The 19,418-nt window shown below is 35.8% G+C and overlaps 1 protein-coding gene across 2 annotated transcripts in view; it reads left to right on the top strand.

The window, feature by feature from the left end:
* LOC128158981 (uncharacterized) overlaps positions 1-19,418 on the top strand; it is a 52,129-nt gene that overhangs the window by 28,324 nt on the left and 4,387 nt on the right. For both annotated transcript variants that reach the window (XM_052822004.1, XM_052822003.1), the window contains exons 10-11: positions 17,555-18,706; positions 19,094-19,121. In XM_052822004.1, the coding sequence (XP_052677964.1) occupies positions 17,555-18,706; positions 19,094-19,121 (1,180 nt within the window). The remainder of the gene's footprint in view (positions 1-17,554; positions 18,707-19,093; positions 19,122-19,418) is intronic.

Raw genomic sequence — 19,418 nt, 5'->3', positions numbered from 1 at the left:
CCCACAGTGACAATCCACTGAGGTCAACCACTCAGCTAAAATGACTGACCGTCCTCAGATTACCGCATATACTGTAGGCTGCCTTATTCAGGACGGACAGTATATGTGGTAGCCCTTCAACCACTGTGCACACTGTAGGCTGCCTTATTCAGGACGGACAGTGAGCACAACGGCCTGGACGACAGTCTGATCAGCCACTAGAGAAATGAACAATGGCTAGCCTCTCCGAGGAAAGCCTACTGTGACACACTGACAAGCCAAAATGACTGCAACCTACAGTACCAAGAGGACAACCTCTCTATGGCCTATCAAAAACACTTAACACCGTTACGAACGGGCAAGCTCTGTATTGACACAATACCTTTTATTATCTAACAGTCTTCTTCTCTCTTCTGCTGATTTCTATCTACTAAGCAGCCGACAGCTGATTCACTGTCGTATTTATACCCTTGTATCACGTGACATAAACAAAGGAACTAAAAGAGAAACCCGGTCTGGACCGAACCTAAAATATCCGGAATTATTACACTACCCACGCCTCCGATGACATGCGTCCCGCATGTACACCAAGAGATCAAATACAAAGTTGTTTTTTTTTCAAACTAATTTCAGGATTCATTTATTCACACAAAACAATAATAATATCGATAACTGTTCATGCTGACCAATTAAACAAAAAAAAAAATCTTTCATACAACATTTACTTAAATGTCAAACAAAACAAATCGTTCCTCTTCTATTTCCTCAATGTCCATCTCATTTTGACGAAACCTCTTGGTTCGCTTTGTCGTAACAATCCTTTGACTTGCTTCAGTCTGAGTGCTGGCATCTGCTGTTTCCGCTTTTCGCTTGTTACTGGGAACTGGCCCATCCTGCCTGGCACACTCTGGCTTACTAGAGGAGACTGCAATGGGGTTCTTCAACTTTGGTGTGTGTGGTTTGGTGGGTACTGTTTGTTTCCTGATGATCCTCCCCTCCAAAAGCGTTTCAGATGCCTTATCCCCTGCAACAACTGTTTTCTTTGACTCAGGTTTCTCTTTAGGCTCTTCACTTTCGTCATCTGAAGATGAGGTGCTATCTGATTGGTCTGAAGCTGAAACCTCGCCAATGACGTCTCCATAATCCTGTTTCAACCAGTCTTCTGAATCGGAGATAGGTTCTTGAGGTGCTGACTGTTTCTTGACTGTTGCCTCCATGGGTCTGTCAGCTGATTTGCTGTCCAACTTGATTGGCTCTCCTAGCAAACCTGGATGACTTCTCTTTTCATGTCTCTTGACATTAATCTCTTTATTACTGGAGTAGCTACAATAGGTGCAGTTGAATGTTCTCATGGCACACTCCAAGACATGGTTCCTATATTCCTCACCTGTCTTTGCAACAAAGGTGCACATGGGACATCTTCTGGGTTGACCAGGTGTAACTTTTGTCTTCGCCATCTTTTAGGAACAAAACAAAAATGAAAACAACTATAAACATCTAAATTGTTATTACGCCTAACTAAAAGTCCCACCCTATGTCAAAATTTACATGTCAGTCTCATAGTCATGTAGCCATGCAGGTGGTTTGCGTTTCCTACTAGGTCGACTTGCATTAGGAGCTTCTGGCTCTGGGAACTCATCATTCTCCTCAGGTTCAGACTTAATTTCAGATTCCTCATTATCAGATAAATGCACATCAACTTCTCCTGACAAAAGCTGAGAATGCTTTTTGCGCATTCGATCCACATGAATGACTTGTTCAGAACCTCTTGGTCCACAATTTACTAAATATGTTAGATCAGTCATCCTTTTGATAACTTCAAATGGACCCTGCCAAAAACTGGTGAACTTTGATGATGTGCCTGCCTTCTTTCTTGGGAAGTAGACATAAACTCTTTCCTTAGGTTCAAACTTCTTCCACTTCAACTTTCGGTCATGATAGTGTTTCTGTCTGACCATTGACTGGCTCATCTTCTTTCTTACAAATGTGTGTGCACTTTCCAGTCGCTCTTGCAGCTCCCAGACCCACTTATTATTTGGTGTTTCTTTTATCTGTGGCGGCATCTCATACATGAGATCAAGGGGTGTTGCAGTTTCTCGTCCAAGCATTAACATGTTTGGCGTCATACCCGTTGTTTCATGTTGTGCACTTCGGTAGGCCATCATAACATAGGACAAGTGAACATCCCAATCAGTGTGATGTTCATTTACAAACCCACTTAACATGGTTGTTAGAGTTCTATTGAACCGCTCAACCATGCCATCTGATTGAGGATGGTATGGTGTGGTATGTGTTTTCTGGATGTCCAAAAGTTTGCACATTTCTTGGAAGAGCCTACTTTCATATTGAGGACCTTGGTCTGAGTGCATCACTTCTGGCACTCCAAGTCTTACTATAAACTCTTCAACAATTTTTGCAGCCACTGTTTTTGCCTCTATGTTAGGTAATGCAAAAGCCTCAGTCCACTTTGTGAAATAGTCTGCTACCACAAGGATATACTTGTTGCCATTTGCGGTTTGTGGTAACTCACCCAAAATGTCAGTAGCAATTCTCTCTAGTGGATAACCAGAATAAACCAGATGCATAGGTGCTTTATTTGACTGAGTTGCTGCTTTCTGCCTTGTACATACTTCGCAGCCAGATATGTAAGAGTGCACATCTCTTTGTAGCCCAGGCCAATAATATGACTGTCGAATTCGGCCTAGCGTTTTATGAATACCAAGATGACCTGCTGTTCTACAATCATGACAAAATTTAAGAACACTCCTACGTTCACTGCTTGGTACAACAGCCTGCAAGATATCTTGCTGTGTTGCCAAATCTGTCCATCGCCGGTACAAAATGTCATCATTTAAGACAAGTCTATCCCACTGAGCATACAAGGATTTTAAAGTTATTGACTCTGGGGATACTTTATCCTTGTTAGGGTGATATTTTGACTCGAGCCAATCGTTGATTTTCCTTAAGTCTGGATCTTCATTTTGTAAACTTTTCAGTGAGTGACCCAAAAAGCTTTTATCATCCATTTTGACACTACTCACATGTTGATTAACATCAACAGAGTGGTTACCTTTGCATTGCTTACACGGTGCACGGCTTAGGCCGTCTGCATTGCCATGCAGTTTTCCAGGTCGATGCTCGATTGTGAAATCATATGTAGAAAGGACATCCATCCATCTAGCAAGCTGCCCTTCAGGATCTTTGAAATTCATTAACCATCGCAGAGAGCTGTGATCAGTGCGAATGGTGAACTGTTGTCCATATAAATAGTGTCTAAAGTGTTTTACAAAATGAACTACAGCCAGTAATTCCTTTCTGGTAACACAATATTTCCTTTCAGATTTGGCCAGGCATCTGCTTGCATATGCAATAGGTCGTTCTATGCCATTTTGTTTCTGAGACAACACTGCACCAATTGCATAGTTACTAGCATCAGTGTCAAGAATGAATCTTTCCTTAAAATCTGGGTGTGCTAGCACGGGGGATGTAGATAGTTTCTTACGCAGTATGTCAAATGCTGTCTGACAGTCGTCAGTCCACCTAAATAAACTACCTTTCTTGGTTAGGTCATGAAGAGGTTTAGCTATTGCTGCAAAGTTTTCTACAAAACGTCTGTAGTAGCTACAGAATCCTAAAAATGACCTCAATTCTGACACATTTGAAGGAACTTCCCACTCTTTGACAGCCTTGATTTTATCTGGGTGTGTTGCTATCCCCTCTGCAGACACAATGTGTCCCAGATGTTCTACTTCTGTAGCAAATAGGTTGCATTTTCTAGCTTTCAATTTGAGCCCAGCTGCCAATAAGCGGTCAAACACTTGAGTAAGGTTTTCAATCATGGAATCTACAGTCTTACCAACCACAATAATGTCGTCAAGGAAGACCAGACAGTGTTGCCATTGTAAACCTCTAAGTACTGACTCCATCAGCCTTTCAAATGTTGCGGGGGCATTGCAGAGCCCGAATGGCATGACTTTGAAGCTGTATAATCCCTTTCTAGTCACAAATGCAGTCTTAGCTCTATCTTTCTCAGCCATTTCTACCTGCCAGTATCCAGCATTTAAATCTAAAGTTGAAAAATACTTTGTACCCGAGAGCTGATCAAGAGAATCATCTATTCTTGGGAGTGGGTAAGCATCTTTAATTGTTACATTGTTCAATTTTCTATAATCTACGCAAAACCTGGTTGTTCCATCCTTTTTCTTTACCAGGACGACTGGAGATGACCAAGGACTAGAACATTCCTCAATGACTCCTCTTTTCAACATGTCATCGACATGTTGATCTGCCTCAGCTTGCATATGGTTTGGCATTCTCCTTGCATGTTGTTTAATTGGGATTGCTGGTCCAGTATCAATGGTGTGTTCGATCACTTTTGTTCGTCCTAAATCTGCGTCATTGGCAGCAAACAGGTGCGAATACCGCAAAAGTAAATCTTTAACTACCTTAGCATTATCTGCTGTTAGTCCAGCAACTGACCTTTTATACAAATCTTTAAGGTGACTAGGAAATCCTTCAATATGATAAGACTGACTGTCGTTTTCATAGACACTGTCAACAGCTGACAGTGTTGCAACAAATGTACCTTTGTATATATTCTGTGCCTCCTTAGATGGATTCATAAGTCTGACTGGAGCTACTTTGTTTCCTTTGATTAACGTTCTAGCCACCAGCCCTCGGTCTGACTCTAAGAAACGATCCGATGGTTCAACAATGCCGAACAGTGGAACTTTCTCAAATACAGGAGGCTTGACATTGCACATAGTAATCAATTCACTGCATGGAGGAATCGTGACATTTTCTGCTACTGTTATTCTGCAACATCCCAACTTTCCCTCAAAAGAAAGTTTTATCTGCTTTCCTTTAACAATCATTGATGCATTATAAACATCAACAAGACATTCATTGTTGGTCATAAAATCAAGTCCAAGTATTCCATCAATACCAATGTCTGCTACTGCAAACTTCTGATTAAAAGAGAAACTTGATATTGTGAGGGGTATTATGAGGGAGCCCTCAACTTTCATGGCTGTTCCATCTGCTGTGAGGATAGGCTGTGTAACTTTGGCAAGGTTTTGGTTAGCTCTCTCAACCACAGTATTGAGTATATCTGGCGAGATAATACTAAGTGTTGCACCAGTGTCAATCAACAATTTCACCGTATATCCATTGAGGGAGGCATCAACAAAAATACCAGCCTCACCTGCCTTGCGGCTGACACCAGTCCGGCTTAACACATCCTTTGTTTTATCATTGGACTTTTCTTCTCTCTGTCCAGTCTTTGGCTGTTTAACAACAGGGTTTGCACCTAAAGACTCTTGATACTTGAAGCAATATCTCTTGATGTGACCTTTCCTCTTACAAAAATTGCAGATCACAGAAGATGACTTAGCAGGTTTTGGTTTTGTCATTTCTAGCTTCAGTATCTTCATCTCCTCCTTTATATCCTGTACTGCTTTTATCAGTGCAGTTATAGAGTCATCCTGCTTAGAGTCCTCGCACTCTTGGCTTCTCTCAGATAGCCTTTACTTTCTTGTAAACGCTGTTCCGCTGAGTTGAAAGCGTCGAGCTCTACTGCATGCCGGATAGCATCATTCAGGTCCAATGGTCTGGCCTGCTTTACTCTTAATCGCATGTCACTATCCTTAAGGGCATCAATAAACTGCTCCTTAGCAAGGGTTTCTCTCACCTCCGTAGGGGCTGTAGGATAGGCCAAGTTTGTCAGGCGACGCATGTCCTGACCAAGCTCTGGTAGTGTCTCAGATGCTCGTTGTCTTCTCTCTCGCAACTGTGCTCTGTATAACTCTGTCTGGTTCGCAGGTGCAAACCTTTCTTCCAGTGCCCTGCATAAGTATCTATAGTTGCACTTATCTTCCTTTGACAAATTTCCAAGAACACCCTGTGCCTGACCTCTCAGAGCAACAGCTAGGTACATGCCTTTCTCTGCTGTAGTCCACTCATTTAATTCAGCACATACATCAAAATGGGACTTAAAGTCAATCCACGAGGAATTTCCATCATATTTGTCTGGCTTAACACAACTACTTTTAGACTTGTCTGTTCTAGCTGTACCAGTGCCCCGGCGAGTCGTAACATTACTCTCCCTTGGTAAATTGTAATCATATCTGGGTAGATCTGCATGATAGGGTGTACTAGTAAATGAGGGTCTATCCGTCATTCTATCAACACGTCTATCAGGATCTAGGGGACTTTCAGGCCTTTGATTTTCTATGGTGTCTGTCCTAATGTTTTTAGGTCTTGCACCCTGTTCTAAGTAGTCTTGATCTTCAGTGGAATTCCGCATACTTTCAGGTAAACCTGAATCTCTTGCGGCTTTACTCCTACTTTTATTTATGCTCTCCTGAAGTCTATTAAACTCATCTTCAAGCCCCATTAATTCATCTTGCAGGTCTGTCATCATGTCAAAATATGCCACCCAATATAATGATACAATCTAACTAACAAAATATAAACAAAGCAATTAAAACAATGCAAGTGTATCTAATTGTTAACCCAAAATCCCGACGCTGCCACCAAATTTCTGTAACGTACCGAGCTACTTATACTGCCAGGGGAAGGGTTCGTGCCTGGTCTTTTCCAGGGTTTTGGGTGTACACTAACAAAGTCTTATAATATAATGATTTTCTATTGATTGTCAAAAATGATTGGAATAGGCTAACCTTACTTAGGTTAATAATCAACAAGTAATTTCAGGGAATCTAGAATATTTACAAACAAAGCAAGGGGTATCATAAGTGACAATCCACTGAGGTCAACCACTCAGCTAAAATGACTGACCGTCCTCAGATTACCGCATATACTGTAGGCTGCCTTATTCAGGACGGACAGTATATGTGGTAGCCCTTCAACCACTGTGCACACTGTAGGCTGCCTTATTCAGGACGGACAGTGAGCACAACGGCCTGGACGACAGTCTAATCAGCCACTAGAGAAATGAACAATGGCTAGCCTCTCCGAGGAAAGCCTACTGTGACACACTGACAAGCCATACAGTACCAAGAGGACAACCTCTCTATGGCCTATCAAAAACACTTAACACCGTTACGAACGGGCAAGCTCTGTATTGACACAATACCTTTTATTATCTAACAGTCTTCTTCTCTCTTCTGCTGATTTCTATCTACTAAGCAGCCGACAGCTGATTCACTGTCGTATTTATACCCTTGTATCACGTGACATAAACAAAGGAACTAAAAGAAAAACCCGGTCTGGACCGAACCTAAAATATCCGGAATTATTACAATAGACATGACACTGTGTGAATATTTGGTGTAATGATAAAGAATTGTTGACTATTTCTTCAGGTTTTCTCGTCCCTTTTGGATATTCCAGTATAAACAAATTAGATGAATATGAAAAAGAAATTCTACGGAAAATGAGTGAAGAATTTTTGTTCTTTTGCATTTCTTGAAAGGATCAAGAAAATGTAATATCTGAGTTTTCATGGACCATCTCAAAATACAAATACATTTACAATAGGAATTTATATAAAACTGTCTTTTTTCACACTTCGAAGCAGATTTTTAAAATACTACAACAGTGATTTTCTTTTATAGTAGTATGTGAATAGCAATAAAAAAGGTATGATTATCATTGTTTACCTTATATCTAAAATACTAAATAATACAATCTGGGTATTAATGGGGGTCATCTTACGATATCAAATTACACCAATTTTTGCTTTATATCTGGAATATTACAAATGCAGATCCGTAGATTAGATTTGTTCCAAAAATTTAGAATTCAGAAAATTGACCATAGAATAGCATAATTCTCTTCGAAAAATTTTGAAAACGTACACATTGTACTTTAATGATTCTTATAAGACTGTCGTCATGAAAAAAGGGCCCTTAAGGTCAAAATTTCACAAACTCACTTTTTTTTCAATTCTGATTAGTCAACTCCTTCTGAATTCAAATATACTAAGATATCCAAGATCTTGTGTATTTTAAGCATTTTATGACAATTTTAGTAAGAGATGTTAACACGACTTTGACGTAGCTCGTCGAAAATGTCACGACGTCATGAACGTCATTTTTTTTTCGCATTAATTTTTTTCTCCTTTACTTCCTTTGTTTGAAGTAGAGTAAAATTTTCTACAATTCTAGATTTTTTACAATTTTAACTAAAGAGATCAAAATATTTTAAATATCCAGATATAGTAAATGTTCTGCACACTTCTGACGACTCTGCATGCAATAATCCCCCCTCCCCGAACATAAGATAGATCGATAAAGGATATCTAAGGAAAACAAATATCAAACTTTTCACCAACCTTTAAATAAATCAAAGTCATTTAAGGTAGCTCGCGGGTTTACTGCTTGCGAGAAAACCTACCCTGAAAATTTGTCCGCGTGATCGATAGGTTTCAGAGATTTATTTCTAAAATTTATTTGAGATTCGTCTGCGTAGTAATAATGTTATCGTGATTCAAACATAGTGTCGCTGATAAAATCAAGCAACGCCATTTCAATGAAATATATAGTAAAATGCATATCTTAGTCAAAAACCGCATTTCAAATCTATGCTCCAAACTTTTAAACGATCTAGACGAACTTAATTTTACTCAACACAATAACAGAAGAGATAATTTTGAATCAATTTATAAAAAAAAATCAATATGTGTTCTCGGCCAATTTTTCGTAAAACAACTTTTAAGATTTAAAAGATTTCACAAAATTCTATATTTTTATCACGAAGTTAGCCCGACGTCATCAATTTCTTTCGTCTGAGAACCAAATACGAAAATGCGCTGGTTGACCAGACTAGCTGATTAACACATATTAGAACATGCAAACCTAATTAACATTATTATGAATGTTTTCGAATCCATAAAGGAAATAAATATAAGGTTGTGAGGAGAAGAAACATGGTTACTTTTCTTTTCAATGAGTCAGTCATGCATTCAATGCAAAAATAATTACCATACGAGTATTGACATATAAATAATTTTGTAATCGCATTCGATAACTAGCTAAGCCAAAATAATTTAATAGTTAGATCGGTATTTGAAAATACAGAATTCATAATTGTGAAACGAGCGAAGTTGATACATACGGTTCAACTTATTTACAATGTACTTGTCTAAACATAAATTAGATTAAAGAGTTCCAACGCACACTCATACCTTATAGAACTCAATGCGACAATGTATGTCATCTTTAAATTTTTAGCACTTGGTAATATAAATGTTTGTATTAACTGCATTTTATCTTTTTATAATATTTCGTTTTATGTTTCTAAAGATCATTTGTTATTTCTAAAAGAAATGTATGAGTTTGCTATGACGGTCAATTCTTTACGTCGAATCCTATTGTGACGTCAGCAAACCCGCGAGCTACGTTAAGGGCACTGTCAAATTGCATACAGGAATTTATTTTCAAGAAGAGAAATATCTATTCTTTTTAATTGAATTTTTGCACAGAAATTTTGTCGCATATTTATTGATATTACTTTTTAAGTATTTTCATAATTCTGATGCAAGTTTAAAATCTATGCTGTTTTTGAAACTCGGAAGTTATGGTGCTGAATTATTGTCATGATTTCTCTTCTCTTTTATACGTTATTAACACTTATTTCTTATAAAATTTCCGATGAAAAAAATCTACTTTGACTGTCTCAATGAAAAGTAATTACAACTACAAGAATGTGGACAGTTGATTTGAGAAAAAAGATGTTACAAAAATGGCATCTTATATTTAAAGGTTAAAATTTACATCCACTAAGTATGATTCTCTCTATTTCTTATGAAAATTGATTGTAATTCACAGCTGTATAGAAACAGACAGGACTGAAATCTATTCGGTCCAGTTCTAACCATGCAGTTTACCGATCGGTCAAAATCTTCAGCAACCTATGAAAAATCACGAATTGCATGATGATGCCAAACTCAAATTCCCATATAAGCCGCTTTGGCTACAGCTTTTATCTAACGTACTGGTGTACATTAACGATAATCTAGTGACTTTTACTTACTTTTTACGATCAATTTATTTATTTATTTATTAATTGAAAGATGTGAATATAAACAATAAAATGCTTTCTTAGGTGATACATGCAGGATATAAAGATTGCCACATTACAGAACGCGGGTTACGTTAATTTTTTCGGTACCGATCGCTACTTTTTGTTTATGTTTATATATAGTCGTACACCCCTAATAAGTGTATCAAATACGACAGACCAACAAAATACAAAAGCCATCCCACGTGCTGAATCTACACTTCTATTCAATCGCTTTGTAAGTTCACGCTTACCGTTGTATTTTTGTGATGCGATTTTTATAAACCATAATCGTATCGTTGAAATAATTAATTATATTTAAGCATTCTTTACTTTTTTTCAAAATGCAAGATTGCAAATGAATTTTAATAATACTTCTGCATTAATAATGTCCTTTCTTTTGCACTAATTGGTAGTACAGTGCCAATAGACGTAGCTACTCAATGAGAAGTAACATTTTTACATGTTGACTAAATTTAATTTTCTTATTATCGATGTTACACGATGAGGAATGAATCATCTCTCTCTCTCTCTCTCTCTCTCTCTCTCTCTCTCTCTCTCTCTCTCTCTCTCTCTCATTGCATACAAATATCGGCCAATAAGTGAGTCTCAATTTTAAACAAAATGACAAATTAAATGATAGACGTTTATAGAGTGCATAAAGTTGCATACGGTATTCCGAAGTTTTAAGAAATATCGCGATTCTCGGATTTTTTTTATTGCTGTACATTGTAACAAACACTCTTAAACATTGACTTCAGTATCATCGAAATTTGTTTCTTGTATAAGAAACCATCATATATGAAGGTGAATTGTACAGCCATGCATGTTATTAATTGTAAATGTCGCACATGTTGTGTTTATATTTATCGATAAACATGAATTTATTTATAAAACGGCAATTTTATCGACTTGATATCAAACGGATAGTAGTATAGTGATTGCGTTTACAAACCTGTTTAATTTAAGGAATTTTGAATCATGTAGAGATGAATATAATCATAAAAAATGCTATAAATCCATGAAAATGTGGTAAGTTTTGAGGCATGCTATGACTGATGACTGTAAGTTAACTCAAAAAGTACACACGACATGTGGGTTTGAGTTGTTAAATTGCAAAAGAAAACAAAATATGTTGCGCTCAAACAATAAACAAGTTTTTCAATCGTACAGGTATATATACTTTTATTAGCTCACCTGACCTGAAAGCTCAAGTGAGCTATTCTGATCACATTTTGTCCGTCGTCCGTCTGTCCGTCTGTCCGTCCGTCTGTAAACTTTTTACATTTTGAACTTCTTCTCCAAAACTGCTTATCCAATTTCAACCAAAGTTGGCACAAAGCATCCTTATGGGAGGGCGAATATAAATTGCAAAAATTAAAGTCCGATCTGTATTCAAAGCGGAAAAACCTTGAAACTGTAGAAAAAGGGGGGTGCATTTTTAAAAATTTTCTTCTCAAGAACTACCGAGGCAAATTCAACGTAGTTTAGCATAAATCCTTATGGGAAGGAAAATATAAATTGCAAAAATTAAGGGGTAATTTTGTTTCAAATCGAAGTTATTACGAAAATAATAATAAAGGAAAGGCGTGTTTCAATCGGGCTCGGCATCCGGTAAAATGGGTAGGCAAGAATTGGCCTGGGCAAAACAAAAGATTGGCAGTTATTAATCTGCCAATCTCATTAAAATTTCAGGATATTTGATGGACTAGTATATTTGTATTCGCTGTAGATATTGCTGCAAAATAATGCGTATTTGGAATTGACGATTGCTGATCTGCCCTGGCATTTATTTTGCCACGGCCCGGGTTTGCATACCCATTTTACCAAGACTCGTATTCTATACTTCTAAAACGAGGTTGTTTAAAGCAGCCATGACATTAAACGAAGAAGGGTCGATCTGACTATGATGAATTTGCTTGTTGTGCAACAGTTCGCGTATGAAGGGAAGTTTTGAAACATTAAAAATATATTGGTGCCGATTTTGTGAAGTAAATTGAGGCTAAATATTTCAATGCGTTGACAGTTTTCACACCTGACGTTGGTATTAGCTTGTTCTGATCTTCGTTTCGTTTTCATTATTTATGCTTTGTAACCTGGAAACTATCGTCTGTATTTCGTGATTTTTACGTATCAAATCAATCAGAGACTTCGGTAAATCAAACAGTTACGTTAACTGTTTACCTGCGCAAATTAAGCAAAATCTGATGTAGGGGTACTGAAATACAATTCATTCTATCGGTAATTCGGCATTATCTTTTGCGTAATGGTAGATTAATGCAATAGGTTTTGTTGAGATGCACGGCATTTTCTCTAGTTTATTCAGTTTAAATAGAGTTTGATATCGCTTACGGAAATATGTATATCCATGTATATATATATATGATTCATTTCGAAAAAATAAATTGTGTTCTTTATTTGTTATACATGTAGTGCATGTTGTTTACAATTTCTATTTACTAACCATATTTGAGTGTTAAGCTTCCAATTATAAGCAAGATACAGAGATTTGCTCACAATTCTATGTTTGTACACAGACCTTAAAAGCTAAAGATTAAAAAAGTATAAAAAATTGTCAATATTTATTACGAAAATTTTCAAAATCTGTTCTTCCAGAAACCCACTTATTGAATTGTAAACTTAACCTTTTTAGCTCACCTGAGGATGGGGTCACAATGGGGGTTCGAAGTTTAACATGAATATATAGAGTAACTCTTTAGAAATCTTCTTCTCAGAAACTAATCGGCCAGGAAAGCTGAAACTTGTGTGGAAGCATCCTCAGGTAGTGTAGATTCAAAGGTGTGAAAATCATGACCCCTGGGGGTAGGGTGGGGCCACAATGGAGGGTCGAAGTTTAACAAAGGAATATAAAAAGTAATTCTTTAAAAATCTTCTTCTCAGAAACTAATCGGCCAGGAAAGCTGACACTTGTGTGGATGCATCCTTAGGTAGTGAAGATTCAAATTTGTGAAAATCATGACCCCCGAGGGTAGGGTGGGGCAATAGGGGATCGACGTTTTACATAGGAATATATACAGTAAATCTTTAAAAATCTTCTTCTCAGAAACTAATCAGACAGGAAAGCTGACACTTGTGTGGATGCATCCTCAGGTAGTGTAAATTTTAAAGTTGTGAAAATCATGATCCCCGGGGGTAGGGTGGGGCCACAATGGGGGATCAAAGTTTAACATAGGATTATATACAGTAAATCTTTAAAAAATCTTCTTCTCAGAAACTAATTCGCCGGCAAAGCTGGAACTTGTGTGGAAGCATCCTCAGGTAGTGTAGATTCAAAGTTGTGAAAATCATGACCCCTGGGGGTAGGGTGGGGCCACAATGGGGGATCGAAGTTTAACATATGATTATATACAGTAAATCTTTAAAAATCTTCTTCTCAGAAACTAATTAGCCAGGAAAGCTAAAACTTGTGTGGAAGCATACTCAGGTAGTGTAGATTCAAATTTGTGAAAATCATGACCCCTGGGGGTAGGTTTGGGCCACAATGGGAGGTCGATGTTTTACATAGGAATAAACAGAGTTATTCTTTAAAAATCTTCTTCTCAGAAACTTATCAGCCAGGAAAGCTGAAACTTGTGTGAAAGCATCCTCAGGTAGTGTAGATTCAAAGTTGTAAAAATAATGATCCCCAGGGGTAGGGTGGGGCCACAATGGGGGGGAAGTCAAAGTTTAACAAAGGAATATATAGGGTAAATCTTTAAAAATCTTCTCGGAAACTAATCAGCCAGATGATTCTTTATAATTGTTAAGACTTTGGCCCCAGGACAATTCTTTGGCCTCACGAGAAGGTTCAGAGTTTGATGTACGTTTATATCCGATATATAAACTATTGTTAGGGATCTTTTTTAGATCTGCAATACTCAACATATGATATGACTATAAAATCATCCTGTTAGAAAAGGGACTAATGATTATAAACATAAGAATATCCAGGGGAAAATGGATTTTATTTATACAGGATTTACATGAATTATTGTACATTGTCCAGATAGTTTGTATTATGACTCCATTGAGCTGATTTTATCATACCGCTTGTTCCTCAGGTGAGCGATGTGGCCCATGGGCCTCTTGTGTTGTTTCATTACAGACCCTTTACATGAAAATGTCACTAAGAATCAGATTTTTTCATGGTGCAATATATCAGAGTAGATTTTTACGCTGTCAAAAAATTTCTCAAACGTTTTAACTCTTCTAATTCGTTAGTTATAGCTTTTTAATTCGTTAAATAATTTCAAAATTTGATCGCAAATTCTTAAATTGTAATAGAATATGCAAGAATTTATTTTGTATGTTGGCAGTAGCACTATAATTGAGACATAGCCGCTTCTCTCGTGTTCCTTCTGACTAGTTTAAAAAGTGTAGAATAGTCTCCCGTGAAGTGAACTTCCAAACTTATGATTTGAAATATTTGACTTGTATTGTTTCACAGTACTTACTGCGCAGATAACTGTTAGATTTGAACAATACTGCTATGCATCGATTCGGTATGTCTCAGCCTTCAACCTCTCTTATCAACAACCAGTGAGCAGTGCAGTTTTTTTTACTTTATTAAATCATTCATGTATTGCTCATGCAAACTAAAGTTCTATAATTTTACTCAGATTACTTTAGAAATCATCATCAGAAATCCACGACCAGTCTCGCATTCAATTATACGCGTATGCGAGACGGGTCTTTGGTTTCTAACAATGATTTATAAAAAAAGAGATTTCCAATTAGAGCATATTTTCATCACACACTAGAATGTAAAATGTGGTGTTTTAGTTTCATAGCGGATGCAAAAGCAGCAATTTTACGACGTCTCAGCATCAATTTTTATGCAATATTACGCGTTCGAAATGTATAGATATTGACGTTACATGTGAACATATCATTTATCAAATGTTTATTTTTTAAATCAACATGTGTTAATTGACTGAAAAAAATATTAATCGCGGTATAAAAACAATGCCAGACTCTAATTATTCAGAAAACATAACACAGACGCAGAAAAAAATAGAAACAGAAAATAAAAAAACTGCTTTTACAATGCCGCAACTTTGACGTCGTTTTCTGAGCATTGTGACGTCAAAAGATAAGAGCCCTTTTCTCATGACGGCAGTCATAACTTACTTTTACAAAGCTTCATTTTACCATAACTTCATTAAAGCTCAATGGCAACACTCAACTACATACATACGGAAATTTCGTTATATTTATGTCTCCCCTTTCCAAGGGGAGACATATTGTTTTTGTCGACTTTCTTCTTCTTCTTCTTATTCTTCTTCATCCAAATTTGTCCAGACCGTAACTTAAATACCCTTTGACATTAAGACTTCAAACTTGGAGTATAGGTAGACGGTATTGAGAAGGAGTGCACCACACCAAACCTTTTTACCTTGACTTATTATTTTCTTCAAGGTCAAGCGTTTTAAAAAAATATTGTCCAGACCATAACATAAGATTCCTTCAACATACAGACTTAAAACTTGTATCATTGATAGATAGATGTAGTATATAACTAAGCTGAACCCTACCATAATTTTGACCTTGACCCAAAATGTTAATTCCAAGGTCACATTAGAAAAAACTTCATTGTTCAACTCCTAGATATACTTTGACAAAAGGACTTCAAACTTAAAACAAAGAACACTAATAATAACTAGAGGTGAACTATTGATTAATATTTGACCTTGACCTTGTTTTACTCCAGGTCAAATTAAGAAAAAATAATAAATTTTTGTTTGGGTTGTAACTTGAATACCATTTGACATTAAGACTTCAAACTTGGAGTATAGGTAGATGGTCTTGAGAAGGAGTGCACAAGCTACCAAACTTTTTGACCTTGACATTATTTCTTCAAGGTCAAGCGTTTTATAAAAAATATTGTCCGGACCATAACACAAGACTCCTTCAACATACAGACTTTAAACTTTTATCATAGATAGATGGTATATAACCAAGTTGAACCTTACCAAATTATTTGAACTTGACCTTAATTTTTTATTTCAAGGTCAAATTGGAAAAAACATCATTGTTCAACTCCTAAATATAATTTGACAGAAGGACTTCAAACTTTAAGCAAAGGACAATAATAATAATACACTGAGGTGTACTATTGATAAATATTTGACCTTGACCTTGTTTTACTCCAGGTCAAATTAAGAAAAAATAATAAAATTTTGTTTGGGTTGTAACTTGAATACCATTTGACATTTAGACTTAAAACTTGGAGCATAGGTGGATGGTATTGAGTAAGAGTGCACAACACCATAATTTTCTACCTTTACCACTCGTTTGTCTCAAGTTGATTCATTTTCTAAAAAATATTGTACAAATCAATTACATGAGATTCCTGAAACATACAGCTTTTAAACTTGTATCACAGATAGATAAATATTAAGTTACCAAGATGGAACCTATCAAAATTTTTGACCTAGGCGATATATTTTTTTCAAGGTCAAATTAGAAAAAACACTCTCGTCTTTATTTAAAATATACTTAGACAAAAGGACTTTTAACTGTAAACAAAGAACTAAAATACCATGAGACATACTGTTGTTAATTCTTTTTACCTTGACCCTTTTCATAACTCAAGGTCAAATTAAGAAAAAAATCATTTTTGTTTTCCAGACCATAACTTCAAATTTCTTTGACAGAGAGACTTTGAACTTTAAACAGTTAGATGATCTAGCGAAAAAGTGAACCAAACCCAACTTTTTGACCTTGTCCTTTTTAGATTTCGGGGTCAATTATCATGAAAATATTGCTTACAATAATGACTTGTATCATATATGGATGATATATAACATATAGCTGACATCATTCTTTTTCACTTCTTAAATTTGCTCCAAATTACAATTCTTGGGGAAAAGTGGAGACATGTGTTTTTTTGAAAAAAAAAAAAAACAATACCCACTAGTTTTATCTGTATTTGTTCAGTGTGTTCAACTTTGTAAATGCTGATGAAAACATATTTTAAAAGGTTTTAATGCATTTATTTGTATTTTACTAAATTTTGCAAAATACATGCACAATGAAAATTAAAGTATGATACTTAAAATAGGTTTACTCGTTTTTCACTTCACTCTTCACAACTCAAAGTTGAGCATTAGCGCCTGTCAATGTAACCATAATTTATTATACATTGTAGTTTAAATTACCTAATGGTTAAACTCCGCCGAAAGAACACCGTTTTGAATCGGCGTCAATGTAACACGCCAGGGCAGATTATGAAATAAAATAATCCGATATTGATAGTTTAAACGGTTTGACTGAATTTCTTTGTAATGCATAATCATGATGTCCTTATTTTTCTATGAATTGTTTTATAAAGAATTGAATTAATTCATTAAATGTTAACGCACGACGACGGACAAAAACGGATAGCAAAAAGTCACCTCAGTTTACTCGGGTGACCTAAAAAGTAATTATCAAATGAATTAAGCAGTTTAAAACCACAATTCATAGCTAGAAAAAAATATAATTGATAATGAAACTTTTTAACAAACATTTCAAATAAAGTATGTGAAAATAGATATTATTTTTTTTGCAGGAATGTCGTAAATTTTTCCAGGAATTTTTCGATTTTTTTGAAGAAGATTATTCATACTTGAGGAGGCATCTGCATCACGATCGAACTTTTGCAATCGGATTTCCGAAAACAGGATCAGAGTTAGAAAACTTATCAGACATTAAGAAATGTATTGCAAAGCTTGTTCGTGACTCAAAGTCTTTTGAAGAACAAATTAGACCAGTGTGGGCAATATTCGAACACATTTTGCAAAGAATGAAAACACAAAGGATAATATCTCGAAAAGAGTTATCAGAAAAAAACTTTCATTTAAGTGAAGAGTTCCGGATGAATGATGAAGAAGTAACAAAAATGTTGTGTTATTTACACAGAGTTGGAACTGTATTATATTTTGACGAGAAAGGTTTAAATGAAACAATTATTCTTGATATTCAGTGGTTTGTCAATGCATTCAAGTCCCTCATTCATTTTAATGTAGATTTAGATGACAGCGACTACAGTCGTGACTCTATCAAAAAGACCGGCGTAATTGAAGATAAAAAACTTACAGAAATATGGAAAAGCAAAGCGAAGGAGGACTATATTTTACATAAAGTGAAGATTCTACCTTACATGGAACGATTAGGATTGTTAGCAATGCAACATGAAACCAAACCTTGGTATTACATCCCAAGTATGAACAAACAGAAATTTAAAAACATGGATATGGGAGGTTCAAAGTCTTCGATTCTTTGTTTTCAGTTTGACGAAAACAAACAACTTCCAGTGTTTCTCTTTTACGGAATAGTTTTGAAATGCATGCAAATACCAAAATGGTCTATTCTACGAGAAAATGAAAAGATCTGCTTGTACGAAAACACGGCATGCTTTTCATTTCTTAATCATATTGTGGTTGTATGTCTTTGCAAATACCAAATCCAGGTCCAAGTCTGGGTACCGGTGGAAGGAAAAATTGATGTTAATCTTCTTAAAGAAGTTGAGCAATCCATTGAGAAAAAAATACTAGAATATAAAGGCTATAACTACATTATTGGATATAAATGCCAAAATGGAATGCTGAATACTGAAAACGACAATTCATTCATTCCAAAAACCGAGTTCCCTGTTTCGAAACACATTTGCGAAAGGTGTATAGTTAGTAAGAAGCATTTCGTCGACACCAAAATATGCTGGGTAGGTGTTAAGTATATATAAAATTATTATTATTATTGTTATAAATATTATTCTTATTAATATTATCATTAAAACCTGCTAAATACGAAAAAAGATGTACCTGTAGGGTATTTTAATTAAAGACATTAGACATTTCATTAAATACTGTAGAAGCATTTATTTTCGTTGCGTCAAAATTTCGTTGTATTTGAACCAATTAAAATTCTGTTGGCATTCACTTTCGTCCTATGGTAATCTCTTTGTATTCATTAATACTTTGGTTAAAGATTCGTCTTAGATATTATTTCTATGACTTATACTGCCAACGAAAATAGTGAAATTAAATCCTCAACGAATATTTCTGCCTCTACAGTAAATAAAGTAATAACAAAAATTATTATTTTATAGACACCGACAGAAAAACCCAAAAATGAAGGTAAGTATTCCACTTTTTCCTCGCATAAATGTAATCATCTTATAACCACCGCTTAACAAAGTCGATTAAAAGATCATCTTTTAAAGAACACTAGAAAAAGTGCATACACCTGACTTTATAAAAGCATTGTTGCAATAGTGGTTGTAACAAAGCATATCCTTAGAATTAATTTATGTTGAATTCCGATATTTTTGTACTACATGTAAAACGTTTTATGAGCATTTTTTACAGTTGACATACATTCGCGCACCTGACTGTGGGCTTGGTAAAAAATATGGACAGCAAATTGTTACCCAG

The sequence above is a fragment of the Crassostrea angulata genome, chromosome 8 (genome assembly GCF_025612915.1).
Source record: "Crassostrea angulata isolate pt1a10 chromosome 8, ASM2561291v2, whole genome shotgun sequence".
Taxonomy (NCBI): domain Eukaryota; kingdom Metazoa; phylum Mollusca; class Bivalvia; order Ostreida; family Ostreidae; genus Magallana; species Magallana angulata.
Note: the sequence above shows the minus strand (reverse complement) of the source record. Positions and strands in the feature narration are given on the sequence as shown.